Here is a 23,927-nt window from a genome sequence, read left to right as displayed (position 1 = left end):
AGGAAAAAAAACAAGTGTGTAGTAAAGAATAAAGTTCATATTAAAACGGTTTATGTACATTATGAACTAACACTCATCGTCACTACTGTTCATGTGGTTCTGGTTCTGTAATGGTAGAAAAACGTTTAAAATACCTTATAACTATCGATGTGCTGTTGTATAAATTCTTCAATACAAAGGATTGATATGAGGTTTGGGCGACAGCCAACTTAGTGACAGGACGTTCAGTGACAGTAAGTTATATCGAAAGACAGTTCGTCGACTGGACAAGTTATCGAAATACAACTAATCGAAAAATCAACTTGTCAACTATTGTCTGCTATTCTCAACAGTTACATCATGAGGTAGATTTGTTATCATGTTTTTGTTTCTAAGAGGAATACATACATGTTTACATGAACATGAATCAGGTTTACATCGTGTATGAGTAATGTGTTGCATTTTAAATAGATAAATACAAAATACAGTGAGTTGATGTAGATGAAACAAGTTTGGGAAGTATTGAATTTACACTTCAGATATGAACTGAATGAGAAAATAATATAAAAATATTGAAATATAACGTATTATAGATGTCTTATAGCAAAACCTAAAAATGACGTAATAATGATTTATACAGTAAAAAGCTACAGTCTTATAAAAGAGTTGAGCGAATTATTTTACTTCGGTATCTACTAACACTCGCCTAGCCTACTATCGGCAATACTACCGGTATATTTGAAATATAGGTATGTCAACAAGTAGGGTTTGGCATGGCCTAGCGCGTTAAGGCGTGCGCTTCGTAATTTGAGGGTCGCGGGTTCGCGCCCGAGTCGCGCCAAACATGCTCGCCCTTTCAGCCGTTGGGGCGTTATAATGTTGCGGTGGGGGGTACTGACTAGCTTCCTTCCCTCTAGTCTTACACTGCTAAATTACGGACGGCTAGCACAGATAGCCCTCGAGTAGCTTTGTGCGAAATTCCAATACAAACATGTCGACAAGTAATAATATTGTCGGCAAATGAGCTGTCGCAGAGTTGTCTGCCGGCTAGTGATATTGTCACCGAGTTGTCTGTTGACCAGTGATAGTGTCGTCGAGTTGTCTGTCGACCAGTAATATTGTCGACTATTTGAGTGCCGCCGATTTGTCGACTATTTGAGTGCCGAATAGAAATATTTATGCAGCGATATTTTGAAACAATGTGAAGCCAAAGGACACAACATTTCCACGAACAGTGCCTTTGATGGTCTCCATGGAAATATAAAACTCACAGAATAGAGCTTTCAAGACGCCAACAGGCTCCACACACCAATCCAATAATTAGCAACGCCATATCTGTATATCTAAGTCTGGGATTACGAAAGCAAACCCTCGTCCCACATAGTACTCATTTGATGTGCTAATAAACAGTGAAATTGAAAAAAAACAACTGACTTTCAGTGGAAGACCTAAATAACTTGTATATTCAAAGGTTACTTCGTCTTCATTCGTAAATAGAAACTGAAATTCCAATGGTAGTACGTAATCACGACCATCAAACTGAGCACCGATAAGAATAGAAGGGGCACTGGAACATCGTTCTTATACAATACGTTTAAACTCAGTAACATATATTATTAACTACACAAGCCTGTTATGGCTTTATTGTCTTGATATTTTTACATGTTCTACAGTAATTGCTGAACCCAAAAATTATATTCATTTTCTACATCACGTACAGACTTTTTGCAAAAAGACATATTTACCATTACATAAATGAATCATTTTCATTGAAATCGAGTCACATTTTGTTATACTTAAAATGATGACAACCACTTGCTATATCTTTCCCTAAACTAATCACAACGTTAGAGTCTTATCGATCGTTCTAGAATCCACAAAAAACTATGTTTTTCTTTTTTATAGAACTTCGTTTTTCTTTTCAGTGTTGCTTATTCATTGCTATGGCAACAAGAGGTTGTGTACGTCAACCAAATACATTCTGTTGTGTTTGAGGTAAATGTGTTATAAAGAAACAAACGCAAAACATGACAGAATTCGTCAAAAAAGCGTATTACGCGTAATTTAGGATACAACTTGGAGACCAAAGCAAGTCGCAGGCTCCACACAAAGGTTGCACTGTTTGTGTCGAACAGCTGAGTTAATGGACTAACTGTAAGAAAAAAAAAAAAAAGTATTTGCCTTTTGAAATTCCAATGTCCTAGAAACCAAGGAGATGGATGTTATTTTTTGCTCATGTAATGTGCAAAGCTACAAGACTTGAAATAAGAAAGAAAATTCTTATTCGAACTACAGTCTGCTATAAGACCTGTTGCTCATGGACCTAATGTACCTGTACTCATATCACAATGGACTCTTGATACAGTTTCATCTGATTTCGGTTACAAATGTTGATAGGGATTTGTTTTTTCAACCTGAAACATCTGGATAACCAAAACTTTTCATACAAAGTGAACTTAATGATTTGGTGAGAGATTGAGGCCTTCAAAAAGATTCTTCAGAGATCTTGGGTCTAGACATTGGGCTAAGAACTTGCTTTCTCCAGGGACATTAATTTAGAGGTAGAGAAATAGTGTTAAAGAGTTTATACTGTACTTTTCGCAAGAAAATTTACTGGTTTATTGCAACAATACTGCCGAATTAATACCACTCTGTAAACCAAGTGAATGGTGAGTGTTCATTGATTCCTAAAGAAGACTATAAGGTGTTCTCCTTCACAATGGAAACATATACTTATCAATTTCTATTATTCTTTCGGTTCATTTAAAGGAAATTTACGAAAATCTAAAACTTTTTTTTAATAAGTTCAAATACAAAAAACATGGTTGGCTACTTTGTGGAGTCTTAAAAGTCCTTTGTATGTTGTTGGGTCAACAATCGGGTTATGCAAAGTTTCCATATTTTTTGTTGAATGAGACAGCAGAGCACGAAATCAGCACTGATTAAAGAAAGAAGTGATGACCACGCAGAGGCAGCCTGTTGCCAGAATCGAGAAACACTGAACGTGAAAGTTTGTTTTACACAAACAAACTCCTATTACATCCGTTTCACATAAAACTGGGCTTGATGAAGCAGTTTGTTAAAGGCTTAGACAAAATGGCGATTGTTTCAAGTATCCATGTGGCCAATTATCATCTGTTTCAGAAGGCAAACTTAAAGAAGTGATTTTATTGGATTTCAGATTAGGATATTAATTTCGGATGAACAGTTCGAAAAGACAATGAGGAAGTTGGAAAAGAAGCGTGAATTGCCTTTAAAGATGTTAATGAAAACATTTAGAAAATGAAAATGATCCAAATTATGAAAAAACTTATCAATAATATGATAGATAAATTCAAATAAGTGGATTTTAATATGAGCTTCACAGTTCATCTCTTACATTCAGGTATTAATTATTTCCCTGAAAATCTCAATGCATTCAGAGGAGAACAAGGTTTCATCAAGACATCTTGGAAATGGAGATAGGGTATCTAGGAAGGTGGAACATCAGCACGATGGTTCTTACTGCTGGTCATTGAAATGATATGCCCTAGAACTAGTTTTAAGGGTAAAAAACGTAAATTTTCCGAAACATATCAGAGTGAATGAGGATGCATGTTCGTTTGATATCAATATTCCTCTCTTTTCTTCAGTTTGTTTGTACTTTTGTGAGCAAACATAATAATATGATCTGAGTAAGTTTGTTTTCTTCCTGATTTAAAAAAAAAAATGAATATTAGTTTCGAAATCTGCGTAGCTGAATTATGGAAAATTAGTTACTAAATCCAAAACAACTTTTCTGAAGTTTAAATTCGCAAGCATGTATTATGGATGCTGATTAAAAACAAATCGAAAAAGGAAATATAAACAACACAACACAGAGTTCGTGGATAACCTTTAATATCTTGAATTCATTGAAACAATAAAATAAAAAATAACAGAATAGTACAAAAATAATATGTTTTATTAACCATTTAATGACTAAGAAGCAGGTGTTTTCATGAGATTACGCTATTGTGTTGAATTAAGCACAAAGCTACACAAGGGGCTATCTGGGCTATCCCCAATACAGGTATCGAAACCCGGTTTGTAGCGTTGTAAGTCCGCAGACATACCGCTGAGCCACTGCGAGGCTTAGAGTACGCACTCATAATAGATGATAGAAAAAGAAATTCAGAGTGTATCAGAAACGTCTTACGGTCACAGTAGTTATTACTTAAATATATTCAGAATATATAAGAAGTATATACATATAACTATATTCAGAATGTATAAAAAATTATAAATAAATATATCCAGAGTACATAAGAAGTATGTAATCAAATTAGATATTTCATAAATATATTTATAGGGTATCAAAAATCTCTATATTCACAGTAAAGGCTATATAAATATTTTCAGGAGGATATCAGAAACTCATCTTTGTTCATGGAACTGTATATTTTCAAAAAACGTAATGATGGTTCGTATTGGGGTAAAGGCTGCTAACAAATCGGATAAGCATTGTTACACTAGAGGGAGGGCAGTTAATCATCACCATCCACCACCAACTCTTGGGCTACTCTCTTACCAAGGAGTAGTGGAATTGAGCGTAATTTTATAACGCCCCCACGGCTAAACGGGCAAGTTTGTTTGGTGCGACCGGGACTCGAACGGGCAACTCTCAGATTACGAGTCGAGCGCCCCTAGTCACATAGCCATACGGGGCTTATAGAGCTGGTGAGATGTCAACAGTGAGGGGACACTAATCTGGATCTAGAAGGATCAGCCTTCATCAAGATACAACACACTCGCCCATGTTAACAAAGGGATTAAAGTTTTCACTATATTGTAGTTACGTGAAAAGAAGATAACGTGCGTCTGGTGGAAGAGAAACTTTGGAAAAATTCCTTTTTCTGTATGAAATCATTACTAGAAATACGGTTATGACTACCGATGAATCTCCATTACTGAAACTGTAATGCATTATTAATACTGGAAGAATTATTTTACTGGAAGAACGAAAAGTATCTCGTGATTTCATTTCTACTGTATTTTGAAGTATTCTCTTTGACAGCATGAAATCTAATTTTCAAACCAGAGTTGTTCTCTAATAATGTGTGCTTCTTCAGAATGTATTTAGAGGTATTCAAAACAAAATATACTGGAGAATGAGTATACATTAACTTTGAAAGTGAGTTTCTGTTGTTCTGTCTATCTTTGGATCTGTTTATCTATCAAATTTATTTCAATAAACGTGATACTTATTCAAACGAATTTCTGTCTAACATCAGAACTCGTATTGGTTATCGGAAAACCTCATTTTCTTTCTTAGTCTATCTATCACATAACTCAGTAAAAATGAACATATACAAATTCTATGTTTGATTTCGATGTACAAGTTAAGAATAATGTTACTAATAAGGTTAATGGGGTTTTCTTGGAGCATATATAATGTTGTACATGAGAGGACAATGCTCGTTAAATTATGTATCTTACTGCACACGTCTATTTCCTTTTCCTTTTTCAACAACAGTGGCAACATACTATCCTACTTCATCCAGTAACCAACTCTCCTTAATTACCTTTACGAGTGTCCCACAAACATACTCTGTACACACGTAATAAATAGTAAACATATTACAATCACTGTCAGTGTTTCCTTACACGTGAAGAACAATTAACCCTTTCTATACTACATGTTTCCTCCACAAAAAATATGTAAAGAACAATTAATTCCTTCCATACTCAATGTATCTTCCCCCATGTTTCCTTACACAAAAAATATGTAAAAAACAATTAACACTCTCTATACTCAGTGCTTCCTTACACAGGAACATGAACAATAATTAACTCCTATACTTAGGGTTTTTTTTATGCACACAGTAATGCAATACACGCCATTCTGCAGGTAAAAAACGATAATTAACTGTTTTAATACCAATATTAATTAGATATGGGGCCCGGCATGGCCGGGTGGTTAAGGCATTTGACTAGTAATCTGAGGGTTGCATGTTCAATTCGCTGTCACACCAAACATGTTTTTCTCTCAGTCGTAGGGGTGTTATAATGTGACAGACAATCCGACTATTCGTTGGTAAAAGAGTAGCTCAAGTGTTGGCAGTGGGATGTAATGACTAGCTGCCTTCCCTCTAGTCTTACACTGGTAAATTAGTACGGCTAGCGCAGATAGCCCTAGAGTAGCATTGCGCAAAATTAAAACAAACCAAACCCCAGATATGCTGACGTTTATATGACATAACGAGTCTCGGATAAAGAATGATTAATAATTAGAACGTTCCAAGTTTTACTTCACACACACTGATCATGTATATACACCAAACATATGTTAAACTCATAAAGTCCTTGTTCGGTACAAACCTTTACATTAACATTACTTTGAAATACGGTGTACGATACACGTGTATAAAGCATTAAAACCTTCTGGGACAAATCCAGGCTTTGATACAGTCAGTTGTCTATGTAACATTTAGGTAAATTAATACATAACTTATACATTTCGTGAACCCAATATTGTTTCTAGTACTTTTCGGCTCATGTATATTAATACTTGCACACAGACCTTTTCATAGCGCATAACAACTAGCAAATAACACTTACTTATGAATTACCTCCATACATATGCAATTAAGCAAAGTTGTATTACCATCAAGAAATGTCTGCTTCCCTATCCATATTCATAAAGGCTTTTGACACAGTGCCTTCCTATATTCAATACACACACGTCTTTCATCATGGTTTGAGAACCGTTAAAAATTCATTATTTTGGATTCCAACTCGAATACTCTTATAAACAGTTCTTTAACAACTACCATGTATATTAGTGAAGGTTATTTGGTTGTTGAATTACTAATAAAACTACAGGAGGAATATGTACGCTCTCTATCATGAACTGATAAACGAGGAAAAGTCAGCCAGTCAACATTAGCCATCACAAGCTGTTGGATAATATAAGAAAAACTAGTTTTCTAAACAACATAAGATTAGATTTACTTGCGCAAGCTCCCATAATGTGGTCTGTTTCAAGAGTAAATAAAAATAAAATGAAAAGTAACAAACATTTGTTATTTATTTCAAAGTTCGTCCCCAGTGGCATGTCTGCTTATTTACAATGCTAGAAACCGGGTTTCGATGCCTGTGATGAGCAGAGCGCAGATAGCTCATTGCGTAACTTTGTGCTGAAGTTCAATCAAACAAAGAATCTATCGAAATTCATATGTCATGTTGTGTTGTAGCCTACAGAGTGCGTTATTCGTCTCGTGATTCGTGGCACGTTCAAATTACACTGAGGTCTGTAACTCATCCGCAGTTTTAAGGTATTTGATGTTTTCATCTCAAGAGCAACTTATGCAAAACTAGGACTAAACAGCCAGGTCAGAGACTTCAAGTTTTAGGCATAATAATTCTAATTAAAGGCTACCGATAAGAGAAAAGGAAAATAGAATAGCATAAAGTACTTTTAACTATTATAGTTACAAGTGTAGATCGTGTTCAGCAACATAATGTAGCTCAACAATTGGACCTTCTGATCCTCAGCCCAGTACGTTAACGATTAGGGCACAACCAGCTTTGCAATACCTAGATTCAACACTTTTTATCCACAATTTATACATAGTGTTCGAATATTTGTTAAGAAGATTGTTTACTTATGTGATTACATTTGAATGCATGTTTTTTTTATAATATTAGTTATTGCTGTTTTATTATATAAAATAAATGAGATATAGAACCGACAAGTTTCGAAATATCACTGTAGAAATATCTTTGCGAACTCCTCACACAAAAGTTTAGTTCAAATTGACGTAAAAACTTTATTACATTTAAAAAGGCTATTCATGCTTTTGATAAATTTTAATATTTCAACATTTCCGTTAACTGTCAAGGGAAACATGGAAATTGTAAAAATTGTCAGACAAAGTGTCTTGATGCGATCAGTCTATAGAGACTGTGAAAGAAGACTGGTAAAAAAAAACCATAATTGTACAAACCTAGATTGATAAAATACCCATAACTGTACAAAATTAAACTGGTAAAATACCCATAAATGTACAAAAATTATTCAAAACTGCCATTAATGGAGAGAGAATGATTAACGTGAACCAACTCGAGTAAACTGTTACTCCTAACTACGTAATGCAGGAAAACACACCTGGCTTGTTACTTGTTCTTGTGTTTCCTCTTTTCTTGGCCCGGTATGGCCAAGCGTGTTAAGGCGTGCGACTCGTAATCTGAGGGTCGCGGGTTCGCATCCCCGTCGCGCTAAACATGTTCGCCCTTTCAGCCACGGGAGCGTTATAATGTTACGGTCAATCCCACTATTCGTTGATAAAAGAGTAGCCCAAGATTTGGAGGTGGGTGGTGATGACTAGCTGCCTTCCCTCTAGTCTTACACTGCTAAATTAGGGACGGCTAGCACAGATAGCCCTCGAGTAGCTTTGTGCGAAATTCAAAAAACAAACAAACAATCCTCTTTTCTTGCACTGATTGTTTATGAATGAGATTTACGTGTTCATATGACGTGGTTGGTGTCCAACTAGACACACTTCATTTTTCATGACCTTACCTGGCATATTTCTTCTGGTATTCATTTTAATTTGCTATTCCAGACTATGATTCTAGTCTAGACCCACTCTGAGCATCACAGAATATTTTAAACCTGGGATCTGTCGGTAAAGCCAATTGCGTAGAAGATAATAGGATAGCCAAATTCATTTAATCCTACAGAAAACCCGAATTTTGTAGAAGACTACACACAGTAAAGCCAAATACGTAAAAGTGTGTGGCAAAGCTTAAGTTGTAGAAACATAAGGCGAAGACACATACGTTGAATCTTGTAACAAAGCCAAATACGTTTGAGCTTGTAACAAGTACAAATATGCAGAAATATGTGACAGACACGAAAAAATATAAGCCTGTAGCAACATCAAATATGCAAAACCTTGTGATAAAGCTAATTTCATAGAAACACGTAGGAAAGCAAGCTCCACAATGGATTATGAGAGAGTGAACTTTTTAAAAGTTAATGGAAAAGACTAAAATATTGTATATAGCAAAATTTGAACGTTTTCAGGAAAAACGAAATCTATGGGTGTGTCATAAGAACTTATGGAAAAATGAAATTCCTAATAGGCTTCATAACATACACACATACATGTATTACACAGAACAAAATAACATATTTTGTTAAGCTATTTAATACTCAAAACGTGATATATTTAGCATGATACACTCAATACGTTGCTGAATTTTTCGCATGTGCGATTTCTTGAATGTCAATAACATTACCCCAATATACACGCAAACAGTCATATACTTGCACTACAGAGGGGTTTAAATAGCTTGCAGTATTTTTTTTTTTTTTTTGCTCTCATAAGTTCATAAATTTAAACCACGCCCCAATATTGCACGTGGTCTCACTTCACTGCATGATAAATGTTGTAATAGGAAAAGCAAAATATAAAGTACGTTTTATGCAAATAACAACTTCTACATTTATAGCATGACTGTTCTGCCAAAACCATAATCGTTATTGTTATAAAGCTCTAAGGAAGAAAAAGCTTTTGTACGTCTGCGTTTCTATCTGTTGAACTGTCCGTTCATCCATTTACAATATATTTCACACTAACCTTAGATGTGTTATTTCTATTGTAAAAATACATATATATTTATTTAATTACAGTTTTACTACTCAAATTTTTAGTTGAATTATTCTGTAAAATAACTGCAGTCTTGAAACAGTGATGAATGCACACACACATCGTGGATTGATGTTACCAAATTTCCTTCACAACTTATGCTGAAAGATCAATGAAAATTTCATAACGTGTTTTCTTCTTTTTATTATTTTCCTTCAAATCGGTCGCTTAGTGTTAAAAAAAGCCACAAAAAAGTGAAGTCGTGTAATTCATGATACTGCTGTCAATTTGAAAAGTTTTATGACATCTTTGTAAAAAAAATATGTAAATCATACAATATTTATAGTGTTACCAAACATCTCCGCTTTAGTTTTTTTTACTTGTGAATGTTCTTTTTATAAATTATTCATTAATAATATTCAATTATGTAACAGAAAAAAGGCTAAAATGGGTAAAAAAGGCTTTTTCTTAAATAAAATAAATTATCCATGCAATTTTTGTTAATATTATCCCCCTCCAGCGACACAGCAGTATATCTGCGAACTTACAACGCTAAAAACTGGGTTTCGATACCCGTGATGGGCAAAGCTTTCTGTGCAGCTTTCTGCTTAATTACAAAAAAGAGAACTGTTTACACTACTTTAAGAAAGAGACCCACACATGTACGTAGAACTCAAAAGACAAATATTATACAAAAGTTGACTTTTTGTTTTAATTTAGCTTTAAACCCTATAGGAAGTCGTAATTTCAATACTACACTTTTACTTTATTTTAGGCTTTATGCTCACCATACTCATATGTCATAGCCAGGTGGTTAAAGCAATCGACTCTTAATCTTACCACTAAATATGCTCTTCCTTTCATCCGTGGGGATGTTATAATGTGACTGTCAATCCAACTATTCGTTGGTAAAAGAGTAGTCCAAGTGTTGGCTGTGGGTGGTGATGACTACCTGTCTTCCTTCTAGTCTAACACTGCTAAATTAGGGACGGCTAGTGCTGATACTACCGGTATGTCATACGTAACTACCAAGAAATGCCAAAATACAAACACTCAGCAACAAGGACAGAAATATCAGTCACTAAACATTAAATTTAAACAGAACCTAAATGGGAATTTAGGGCAAAGTAACATCGATTAATTTTAGAATAGCATGTTGAACCAAATTACATCTGTGAATGATAAAGTGATAAAAGGTGAGCTTCACGGGAAGTTGTTATTTCTTGTTATTTTATTATACGCCAACCGTTTTTGGAATTAAAAGTAATTTTTATCTTACATTTTCGTTGAAAATTATATAATTACCCCACTCGTTTCTTATAATTAATTATGCTGTTTTATATTAATCTAAAGGATCAGAAATCTGTAACATGAAACATTAAGCAAATAACTTCGAAGCTCTTAAAAAATGTGTTTATATATATATATTGTAATATAAACACAGCCACCGACAGAACCAGTACTACGAGTAGTTCTTATTGTGCAATCCCGGTCTATGAGTCATGTGAAATAACACAACAAAGAAAACAAAAGTAGAAATAGAGGTAGTAGAGACTTAGGAATGAAGTTCATCTTGTCTGTAGTTCGAGAAATGATACATTTTAAAAGCTCTGTTTCGTCCTGATGTAATCTTATTGTTATTGTTCTGCAAAGAGCGTTGGTTGCTACTCCAGTGGATGATAACGTAATTACGCTCTTACATCAAACCCATAAAAACGCGTACAAATGTATAAAAACCCATTTTTCCATAAATCCCTATATATCTAAGGGTTATATTACAACATGTTGATTGTCCATGTACAAGTTTACTACGTTTATAACTGATCTATTTCCAGTTATAAAGCTGACTTAAATCTAGCGTTCTTTCTTCTTAGACCGTGTTGCAAATAAAGGAGAGTGAGAAGTGTTGATGGTAAATCGTCAAAGATAACTTTCTTTTCCAAACGTATTTAAGTTAAAACGACTGCCTTAAAAAATAAATACTATACCATTTCTGTATTCATGTAAAATGACTTTTGAAACTATCTTTTTTTTCTAAGATGAAGGTTCGTATTAACATAAGTAAAGATTTAACAGTAATAGGACTGTTCCATTAGTAAAAGAAAACTGGGTATAGATTATGTTGTAGATAGTTGAAATAAACATTGAAAAAAGCTATTAAACGAATGTTCACGTTCAAATATCTTAAAAGACGAAGCCATATTGCAAGAGGCGGGGACGAAACCGTAACAGGCATTCGGTAAAATTTTCTTAGTCTGGGTTTACATTTGCATGACTAATTACTTGAAAATGTGCTGATTGTTTTTCCGAAAGTTCGGCGATAATTTAGTTTGTAAAAGGTTTCAGAATATTTCGAACGTTAGTTCAATCACAATGAAGCCGTGTAGAACTTAGAGAAAATATTAGATTAAGCAGTTCAATTAGCTAGAACATCGCTGACGTAATCCGGCCACCAAAGCGCTCAGCTTATTTCACTAGAAAACATTAGTCACTTATCGTCAAACGAGCTCTTACGTCCTCCGGGAGTTTCGTTCTTTGTATTCTGAGATAATCCGGTTTCAGTCTTTTCGAGAATGAGTTATTCAGAGCTTTCAGTATTAGCTTTACAGACAAAAAAGAATGTAACAGTACTTGAAAACCCTACAATTCATTCAAGGATGGAAATTATGATTAGGTGTTGTGATATCTTTTTATATTATCCTTATTAGAATGTTTTCTGATAACCATGTCACGAAAGTTTTCACTTCAAAGGAAAGAGGACTTCAGGCATACCACACAAACACACACCCATGAACATACAGTTAAACATCTGGATTATTGATTTTGCTACCTGGCTTGTTTTATGGAAATTATGATTACGTGTTGTGATATCTTTTTATATTATCCTTATTAGAATGTTTTCTGATAGTATTATACATACTGCCCTGGTATAATAAAGTGAGCAGTCTTGACATAGGATTGACATTGATGAAAACAGTTTAAAATACAACACAAACATAAAACTGAACAGAAACAAACGTATATCAATGGAGTGGAAGTATTATGGGTATTTCGGACAGTATCACCGGTTTCAGATGATACCTGTTTATATTCATAAACCATAGCACTGTATATACATTGCATATCAGCTTAAATATGTTTCTACTTTCTATATAAATTAATCAATGACCACTTTATATTTTTGTAGGCGATCACGACCGTTGTCATCCCACACGTCCATTCCGATGTCCTGGAGATGAAACGATTTGTATTTCTATCCAGTACCTGTGTGACGGAGCCCCAGACTGTCCCGATGGCTATGATGAAGATCACCGCCTGTGTACTGCAGGTAAGTCCCCTTTCCGAATACATTATTATCTAAATCATTATCTTATAAAGTGTGTCCACTCATAAGTGGATAATCACTGTACCGATTATCACCAAACCTACAATGCACTCCTAAGGTTCAGGACGTCAATGTTTGGATCTGACCCCTTTATGTTACTCCCGGTGGCTTCTATTTTAACTGTATTGGATGAATTATTTTGAACTAGCTCATGTACTCACTCAATACACTGCTACGTGACTTGTTTTATATTCAACCTGAGATGTATTTGTTTCTCCTAGAAGTATATTGTCACAAGGACTTTATGAAAATCAAGACTTTTTTTTTTACTGGGAGTTTTCTTCAAAAGATTAAAACATATCTGATATCAGATGTCTTCATATGAATGTTAAGATATGTCTCCTGAGTGAATACATTTTTGTAAAGTGAAAACAGATTTGTTTATACAACTTTTTTTAAAGAATAAGACGTGTTTGTTTTCAATATCTTTTTTATTTTAAAAAAAAGATGTATTTTTACTGGAAGTGTTTTTGCATGGAATTTAAGCCATTTTTTTACAAGAAGTATTTTATTGAAGTTTTTGTTTGAGATTAAAGCATCGGTGTTTCACTGGAAGTTGTTTCTTTATAAACCTTAATATAAATCACAATAACTATTCTGACACAATGTAATTATATTAATATTATCAACCTCTTAACTCAAGTTGTATATATTAAAAGCAAGGCACAGTCTCAGCAAATTAGCAGCTCTCACTTCATAAGGGTGTAGACTATCAGGCTAGAAACTGCAATATGGTGTTTTCTTTTGCAAATAATATTAACAGTCATGTTGTTTGTGAGTCAGTCACCTATGTTTCTAACAGTCATGTTGTTTGTGAGTCAGTCACCTATGTTTCTAACAGTCAGTTTTAACCGTGGTCCTTTATTTGAGGGGTTGATATGGTGAATCAAATACTGAAACTGAACAATGTATAAAGTCACACAGTGGCATATTTCTACACACGCAGATATATTTCTGAAACTTAGTCACGGATAGAATAAAAAACAACAAACATACACACAGTAATAGAAGTAATATGTCAAAACACGAAGTTAGTACATAAAATGTAGGTTATTCCGTGAACGCTAGCGTTAACCATGTCACGAAAGTTTTCACTTCAAAGGAAAGAGGACCTCAGGCATACCACACAAACACACGCCCATGAACATAGAGTTAAGCATCTGGATTATTGATTTTGCTACCTGGCTTGTTTTATATTCCACTTGCATATGGCACGTTGAATATGATTATGATGTGTTTATTTTCCGATAATGAACAGTGTGTGGAACCCAGTGCACGTCTCTCTCTACATACACACATATATATACAGGGTGGCCCATAAGTCCCTACCCATCCATATGTTATTATGTTATATTCAATAATACTAATGATGAGTTGAAGGCAGCTGTTACCGCATCATTTGGAACAATAACTCCTGCTATGTTGAGGAAAATGTCTCACAGAAGATGGCGTCGCATAATATTATGCAGCGACAATGAGGGACAGCACACAGATACACTGGATACATAAGATATATGGATGGGTAGGGACTTACGGGCTACCCTATATATATATGTATAGTTCCTAGGTATTGCAAGTCTTGTTAAAATTAAAGCATCGTATCTTTTCGTACAACGAAAGATGACATTCTAATTACCCTACGGGTAACTAAAAAGTAAACAGTTATATGAATAATGAGAAATAACAGAGTTAATACATCGGTTTTTAAAACATACACAAACTTTCCACATTTAACTAATTTTATTAGCACAGGATGACTGCTGTGTTAATAATGAAGTAAAGAAATATATGTAGAATAAAGTTACATGAGTAATTTTAACCAAAACAGAAAAGTCTCTCGATATCAGTTTAATATATATTACTCTATTCGACTATTTTGTTAACCATAGCGGTTAAATGGTTTATCTTCTTTGTTACCGTGTTGGTTACTTCAAATTGGCATGTGCATGATATGATAAGTTTAAAAACGAGACAGTTAAAGGAATGTTCCTAAACAGCTTTATATTCATATCTATAATAAACGTAACTGAATTTAATTAATGACAGTGAAACATGTCTAATTAATGCTGTGTAATGTAACTTTTTTTTTTACAAAAGATCTGATTTGTCTTGAATTTGACGAATAGATAGAAAATGTAGAATTTTATACATATTGTTGTGCTAAAACATATATATCACATAAGCTACAACAATAACGTGCAGTTTTTGAAACATTTGGTACAAGTACACGTTCCTTTTAAGACATATCTATAGCCAACTAAGAGCACTTCGAGCATATCTTACATACTTTAAAGATGCTTGTACTATAGAGACTCAACAGAACTTCGTATCTTAAGGCTGTGGGTTACCTGTCAAATCTTTTATCTATTTTATTCTAATCTATTTGGAATTAGACTTTTATATGTGAACGATACCTATCTGTGCTAAAGGCACAAATCAAGCACCGTTTTGGTCATGTCAACTATTGATCGGATGGAAAAATACGCAGCTAGCAACACCCATAGCCAAAACGGCTTTGCTTGACTTATTAACCGAATAATTGACTGTCACTTTAATAACGCTTCCTTAGCTGAATTGTGAGATAATCCATGTCAAAGGTATTAATAACATCTGTGTTGATGCACTTTCATGTGCTATGCAATGTTAATGTGACGAAATATTCATTGAAATCACGTTCATTACCTTGGACAATTGGAACAACAGTTTGACACATTAACCACTAGGCCATGCGTGGCCTATGCACTTGGAATACATAAATTTATTTTTCGTATTATAAAATTCGTAGAGTGAAGTTTGTTTCCTTATATAAGTTGGTCATTTGGTTATCAAAATACACAAGTTACTTGATATTGGAAATGTTACTTATCCCAATATTGTAATAGGACACTAACATTTTTGAAATTTTATATCCCGTGCTAGCAGACTAAATACCGAGAAAAAAAAAAAAAAAGATTTGTCTGTTTTCTAAGCCTTGTTATTTTCAATGTCAGACTTTGTTGCACAGTACATATATATATTTATACTTTAAGTTGACTTTATGTTGCACATCTTACTCTAACTAAAGTTTTCACTCATTTAACTTGGGAAAGTAATAATAAGTTCAGTAGTGAAAGAACTGTAGTCTTATGTAAATGGTTAGTATCTCTAAGTATACTCTTTTATCCTCTATTATCGACTTGTTTATATACCGCTTACTACTGGTAGGGTCCATGAATTTAGTTGTTTCACATTTTTGTCTGTCACAAACTTATTGTATTGTATTGTTTCGGAATTTCGCACAAAGCTACTCGAGGGCTATCTGTGCTAGCCGTCCCTAATTTAGCAGTGTAAAACTAGAGGGAAGGCAGCTAGTCATCACCACCCACCGCCAACTCTTGGGCTACTCTTTTACCAACGAAAAGTGGGATTAGCCGTCCCTAATTTAGCAGTGTAAAACTAGAGGGAAGGCAGCTAGTCATCACCACCCACCGCCAACTCTTGGGCTACTCTTTTACCAACGAAAAGTGGGATTGACATTATAACGACCCCACGGCTGCAAGGGCGAGCATATTTGGCGCCACTCGGGCGCGAACCCGCGACCCTCAGATTACGAAGCACACGCCTTAACGCGCTAGGCCAATGTCACAAACTACTGTATAAAACTGATCAAAACGTTGATGGGACGTCTCATTTTATACATAATATATAGGATTCAGGTGGCAATTTATGGTATCAACTGCAATATTGATCGATTTTCTGTGTATTATTCGTGTGTAACACATATGTTATAAGCTTAAGACAACAAGTACATAAACAGCTTAAAAATATATTTTAAACACAGCTTACGTTCGTATAGTAACTTTAGGACTATGCCATCCCCCCTTTTGGTTAGAAGTTCTATGGCTGAATGTTTGGAGTCTCTAACATGGACGTTTGTCTAATGTATCTCATAAGGTGTCTATGTGTTTGTTCATAGCAAAGCCACATCGAGCTATCTGCTGAGCCCACCGAGGGGAATTGAACCTCTGATTTTACCGTTGTAAGTCCGTAGACATACCGCTGTACTAGCGGGGCGTCTCATAAGGTAATATTCACAAGTAATATTCGTAGTAATAGGTCTTACTAATCAAACAACGCGACAAAGAAATATTTTTAGGCATGTAGATATATTTTCTTTGTTAATTATTGTTTATTGGTACATTAATATATATATATATATATATATATACGGTTGCGATCCGCCATGATGAAAACGTTATTTTAGTATTATGGCAAGGCAAGGATTTCAAGTATTACGACTGGTTGTGTTCTGTAAGTAGACTCTTTTCATCAACTCCATGAAAACTAGCACAAAGTGTAACAAAAATCCTTTGTATTTGTTATTCTGTTTTAAAACTGGTAAAAAGGTGATAATAAATTCACTATGCGTTAGCCAGTCTACATGGTTATCGTTTAACTTACAGACGAAATATTTTGCAAATATAAATAAAGAATTATGCATCGGGGCACTCACTGATTCTTGTAAATGGCTCTAGAGAGCGCTGTATACAGTCTATACAAATAATGTTAGTAAATGAGCATAAGATGGAATGTAGCTAGCACTTGAAAATGCAATATGTTATTACGTTTGTAAAAACGGATCCATTTTGCTGTACCTTCAAACTGTTTACGACTCTCGGGGTATGCCACAGTAGCACTTACCTTAGATACAAGTCTTGCACAACCGTTGCCACTGCTCATTGAGTGCACAAAAATACATCACGTGTGAGTCCAAGCTTAGGACGCTGAGTGGACACTGCTGTGAAAATGCAGCGCTCTACTAAATCCTTTTCTGATGATTCAACCGTAGTTTTACACACTAATAAAATATTTTTTTTGGATTCAGCCATGGTTATGCACACTAACTAAAACCTCTACTGGGATTCACCATGGTTCTATGCACTACTAAAACATTTTCTGAGAATTTGGTCATGTTTATTCACTCTACTGAACCATTTTCTGAGGATTCGGCCGTGGTTCTACATAGTGCTAAAATATTTTCTGATAATTCGGCCATGGTTCTTAACATTACTAACAATTTTTCTTAGGATTCGGCCGTAGTTCTACACACTACTAAAATCTTTTCAGAGGATTCGGCCATGGTTCTACACAGTACTAAAACATTTTATTAGAACATAAATGCTCCTTACCTGAAGGATGCTATTATGACAGGAGCTGCAGCAGATTCTCGGGAAGATGTTACCTACTGCTACACTCATCATCAAAATCAGGATGGACGCAGTGATGAAAAATGATAAGTGATTACAGTGGTGTCCCCTGGTGATATTTCAAAACGTCCGTGAGATACAATGTTTGTTTGTTTTTAATTTTGCACAAAACTACACGAGAATTATCTGCGCTAATCATCCTTAATTTAGCGGTGTAAGACTAGAGAGAAGGTAGCTAATTATCACCACCCACCGCCAACTCTTGGGCTACTCTTTTACTAACGAATAGGATTGACCGATACATTATAATGCCTCCACGGCTGAAAGGGCGATCATATTTGGTGGGACGAGGATTCGAACCTGCGACTCTCAGATTACGAGTCAAGCACTCTAACCGTGAGATACATACATGCAAAATATTTATCCTTCATGTTACACAGTTTGTCTTATGCTTAGTCACTGTAGTCAAAGTAACATATCTCTTGAAAATGTGATTAGAATATAAGGTAAACGTGAATATGTAGGAAGTAGATGTACATTATTATATTTCTCATATCCTTTTATACAAATTAAGTGTAAGTACAAGCTTAAGATAATCATACCGTAGTTAAAAGAGAAGCTCACGTTATATGTGACTATAATCTCAAATGTATAGTTTATTCTATCACAGTTAAGCGCACTTAATGAAAAACCTGGGTTATGAATTTAACAGCAACGTAATATCACATAAGAAAAGTTTATGTTGATATTACTCGTTTATCTCACTTAAAAATATTAGCATCTAACAGACAGTCGGGAAATGTAACGCCTTGCGAGCTTAGTAACTGGTTTGTGTATACATAAGAGAAATGTATCTATTAAGTACCAGTTATTTCTCTTCCAGTTCCTGGTTACTAAAGACACCTGACACGAATTAAGACGTTATAAGATTTCCTTAAGTTATGTTTTACCCACGACGAGTGTTCAACAGTATAAGTGCTCTTTCATCGGATTCTTTACTTTGTGTTAATGTTTCTTCACCACCAGTTCTTGTGGGTGCAAAACATTCTCTGACCATTAACAGAGAAAAACTTTAAAAGATACATTCAGAACGTGACCAAAGTTCAAAAAAACATCTATACACTTTCGAGAGAAGTGAAAATCGTTCATGAAATCCTTTTAGGGAATCACTCATTTATCTTTAAACAATAATGCTCATAGAAGAGACAAAGTATGTTTTATTCTGATTAAAACATACTCAGAATATGTTTTAATTGCATTTCATAATTTAGAAAACAGTATTACTTCCATTTGAAGCATAAAACTGATGTACGTTTAGTAGATGCAAAGTGAGATACTGAGAGTTAACAAACCATGGTTCCCTCCGGACTCCAGGCCTAATTACATAAAGTCATGGAAGCTTTTCTGTTACCTGAATACATGACATATCTTGCTTCTTGGCATCTAATTAAAACTTAGAGAAAACTTGACTTTCTACAAGAAATAAGCAACCATCTTTACACGAAATGCAATGATGAATTCCCAGTTAGACTTGAATGTCTACCTCCAAGCGATCTCGAATTCGCTAGCTTGCCGTAAGGCAAGAATATTATCTGTCTAGAGCTCAGTTATTCCACAAGCAATCTTTGTAAATTCCGTGGTGCAAATGTAATCTCGTTGTTGTAAACGTTCGGCCTTTGCAACATACCGCGATTTTCCGATGACGATTTCTGATCTTGAATTATAAATATATCGATTTTTTTATTCCAGAAGAAAAGAAACTGAAGACTATAATTTATTTTGCATTATTTATTTTATTTAATATAACATTTTGTACATATATTCAGTACGTTATTAATTCTTAATACTTTTTCATAAAAAATAAAACAAAAGACATTAATATATTATCACACTTATTAAAACATACACAGGTATTTGATTGTCAAATCCGTCTATGTTACTGAATTATTAAAGAAATTGATGTTAGAATACAGCTTTACTCATACTGATATATATATCATTTCCCTAAGACTGGAGAAACGAGCGTGGCTGGAACTTTGAACTGTGGCCCGGCATGCCCAAGCGTGTTCAGTAGTTTGACTTGTAATCCGAGGGTCGCGGGTTCAAATCCCGGTCGTACCACACATGCTCACCCTTTCAACTATTTTAAATATGGTTGAACATATTTACTCAACACTAATAAATTAAAAATACTCTAGGGGTATTAACAACACGTGACATACTGTTATTATTCAGAGAATAACTCGTTATATATTTATTTATATAATTATTTTTCTTACAAGGTTTGATATTCATGGAAGGAAGAACACAGATAGCCCTTTGTGTAGCTTTGTGCTTAATAACAAAGACAAACAATAAATGTAAAATAATTAGAATGAATAATTCTTTCAAATAAAAACATATACTTTCAGGGTAATACTTAAATTCGGTGTAAGCATTTGAAAACATCTCAACAACTAACACAGAACAGACTTGTGAATTTATTTTTCGATGAGAATTTTAGTGAAGAAGTGACTTAGAGACTGGAAAGAACGAAACAAAGGACAGATTAGGCCTAAACGTAAATACTATGCAGAAAAGATGACGTAGAGGCCTAATCTGTCCTTTGTTTCGTTCTTTCTGGGGGGCGCTTGTATTCTGTTCTTGATTCAAATATTCTATTTGCATAGCAATAGAAAAGAGGAGGAAGAAGAGATGTAGTGTACCAGACCCTCCTGAGTATACAATTTTATATATCCAAACACCTAAAAGGAAAGAGGCCAATTACTTACACACAGGGAATCAGTATTGGAATTCGTTACAAATCTAACTGCTCTGACTTGAATGATCGTATTTCGTGAATAAAATTCCCTCAAACATGTTTAACATTAACAGAGACGTATCTCATAACGGCTGGTATGGGTATTAACACTTTTACTAATAAAGCAGAAAACAACATTTCGACCTTCTTAGGTCATCTTCAGGTTTAAAAAAAAGTGCTAATACCCCTACCAGCCGCCCTGAGATACATTTTTACTTTAAGTGGGTTTCTCGTCATCACAAATAACAGTGACAAGTGTGACTAAAATGTACTAGTTTTGTATAAGATTAAGATATAGTAAATTCACCTGTTGTGGCAAAAAACAAACAAAAACAATTTACGATAGTAGCAGAGACATCATCTCACGATAAGATGTGATAAAAGTACCTGGATATGTAATGGGAATTTCAATGCCTATTTTTGAGTAAATAACTTCAACATTGGGGTTTGTTTCTCTTTTCTTGTTAAGATGAATATTTTATCAGTAAATCGAATGTTTTAGCTTACGTAGAAAAATGAATTTTAGATTTATATTTTTAGTGTGTTCCATTGGTTGATCCTATGAATTTCCGAGAAAAAGATAAGATTGCTCTTCTCTTGTTTATCAATAGTATATATATTATTTACTTTGTTTAATTTGATTTACCATAGATGGCAGTAAATGTTGGGTATCTTAAGTAACAAGCATTCTGCTAGTAAGTGTAATCGTAATGATAGTACTAAAATTAATATTACATAAAAGAAAAGAAGTTTCAAAGTTTAGTTTTTGTAATATATTCTGTTGATTGTTCAATAAAGGTTTGTAAATGAGCGAATTCCTAATATGTCTTCTTTTGCTTTCCTCGAACATAATATTTTATCAGAATTTTCTGTACCTTCAGAGGGAAGACCAGCAGGACAAATCTAATACAAGCTTTACGCCATTTACCTACACAAAAGAGAATTAAATCGTCGTAGTAAGAGAACGACATACCATCCATCAACTTCACTCTAAGCTTTATTAATTTTACATAGAATATACCAAGGTAGGAACCTTGAAGTTTACATTATTGACCACATATATTAGAATATGAAAATTAACGGGGTTTTTTTCGGAAACAATTCTCGAAATGGTCCGGTAGGTTTCTATGGGATTTTACATCCTTCGCTTTCATGCTCACATACTATGATTATACCTCTGCTAACGGGAAGTGCTTGCACTATTGACCGGAGATTATCATCGTTATTCATAATGGCCTACACTACTAATGTGATTATGTAAGTTATTAGTAGACGGTTTTAATCTGCCTAAAATGAAGAAATAAAAAAAAAAAACATTAAAAATATTTTACTAATACATTATATGTTTAAAAGATTATACTGTAATATTCTAACATCTAAACCCCACTCAACGTTAGACAATAATTGAGCTTTATTCCGTCCAACGTGTTTTGAGTTCACGTATGAGATTGTCATCGTGGTTACAAAACTTTACCGTTCTTAAGTCAATATATCAAAAAGCACGTCCGTTGTCAAAATGATGATACGCCAAAATTACTTTATTTATGTTACTTATCTACAAAGAAGGAAATAAATGCTAAAATGGTAATTATATTAACGCAAAACACAAGCGTACCTTACAAGCATGTATTAATCTAGTCAAAATCCAAGATGTGCTTTGCATAATAGTATGGTAACAAAACAACCGTCAGAGGCTGTATGCTCGTAATCGGATTTACAATAAAAGTCTGGAGTGAAACAATGTAAACGTCATGGAAATAACTAACAATTAAAACATCGCAACAAAAGGTAACGTTTGTGGTCCATTAAAGTTGCTCAACATCGCTGGGCTTTCAAAGTTCAAAACAAGAATAATGGCCAGGTGGTTAGGATGCTCGACTCACAATCTGAGGGTCTCTAGTTCGAATCCCCGTCACACCTAACAAGTTCGCTATTTCAGCCGTGGGGGGGCGTTATGATGTGATGGTAAAATAGTAGCCCAAGAGTTAGCGGTGGATGGTGATGACCAACTGACTTCCCTCTAGTCTAACACTGCTAATTTAGAGACGGCTAGAGCAGATAGCCCTCGTGTAGTTTTGCGAGAAATTAAAAAACAATAAACAAAAAGAAGAATAACAGCTATACCCGCCATTAAATGTACAACCTGTGTATTGTCTATACACACACATGACTTTCGTAAATTACTTATCATATAACGTGAATAATTTGGTTGTTGTGAAAGGGATTAATTATCAGTCACTTAAGGTTCAAAACAACAAGGTTTAGCATGATTTGTGTAAAATTATCCATGAAGAACAGAGTTTCGAGTGTTGACTAATACAAATTTCAGGCTAAACAATTTTATCTTCTACACTTGTATTAAATGTTTTTATGTCAGAACAACAGATACTGCCATAAGTTTTGGTAAAAGTTTGTATCGTAAGGTATTTAAAACTTTGATTGGTTAGTTTGGCATGTAGCCTTCCATACTTCTGTCAACTACACAGTTACATGTTGTTAGTTCTGTCATGTAGCCTTCCATACTTCTGTCAACTACACAGTTACATGTTGTTAGTTCTGTCATGTAGCCTTCCATACTTCTGTCAACTACACAGTTACATGTTGTTAGTTCTGTCATGTAGCCTTCCATACTTTTGTCAACTACACAGTTACATGTTGTTAGTTCTGTCATGTCGCCTTCCATACTTTTGTCAACTACACAGTTACATGTTGTTAGTTCTGTCATGTAGCCTTCCATACTTTTGTCAACTACACAGTTACATGTTGTTAGTTCTGTCATGTAGTCTTCCATACTTTTGTCAACTACACAGTTACATGTTGTTAGTTCTGTCATGTCGCCTTCCATACTTTTGTCAACTACACAGTTACATGTTGTTAGTTCTGTCATGTCGCCTTCCATACTTTTGTCAACTACACAGTTACATGTTGTTAGTTCTGTCATGTCGCCTTCCATACTTTTGTCA

General features: G+C 34.5%; 1 protein-coding gene across 1 annotated transcript in view; it reads left to right on the top strand.

Annotated features, from left to right (window-relative positions):
- The window catches only part of LOC143226080 (prohormone-4-like), a 68,751-nt gene that overhangs the window by 31,103 nt on the left and 13,721 nt on the right, over nucleotides 1-23,927 (top strand). The window contains exon 2 of the mRNA XM_076456547.1: nucleotides 12,781-12,921. Within this exon, the coding sequence (XP_076312662.1) occupies nucleotides 12,781-12,921 (141 nt within the window). The remainder of the gene's footprint in view (nucleotides 1-12,780; nucleotides 12,922-23,927) is intronic.

Source organism: Tachypleus tridentatus, chromosome 9 (assembly GCF_004210375.1).
Source record: "Tachypleus tridentatus isolate NWPU-2018 chromosome 9, ASM421037v1, whole genome shotgun sequence".
Taxonomy (NCBI): domain Eukaryota; kingdom Metazoa; phylum Arthropoda; class Merostomata; order Xiphosura; family Limulidae; genus Tachypleus; species Tachypleus tridentatus.
This window is presented reverse-complemented; position numbering and strand designations above follow the sequence as displayed.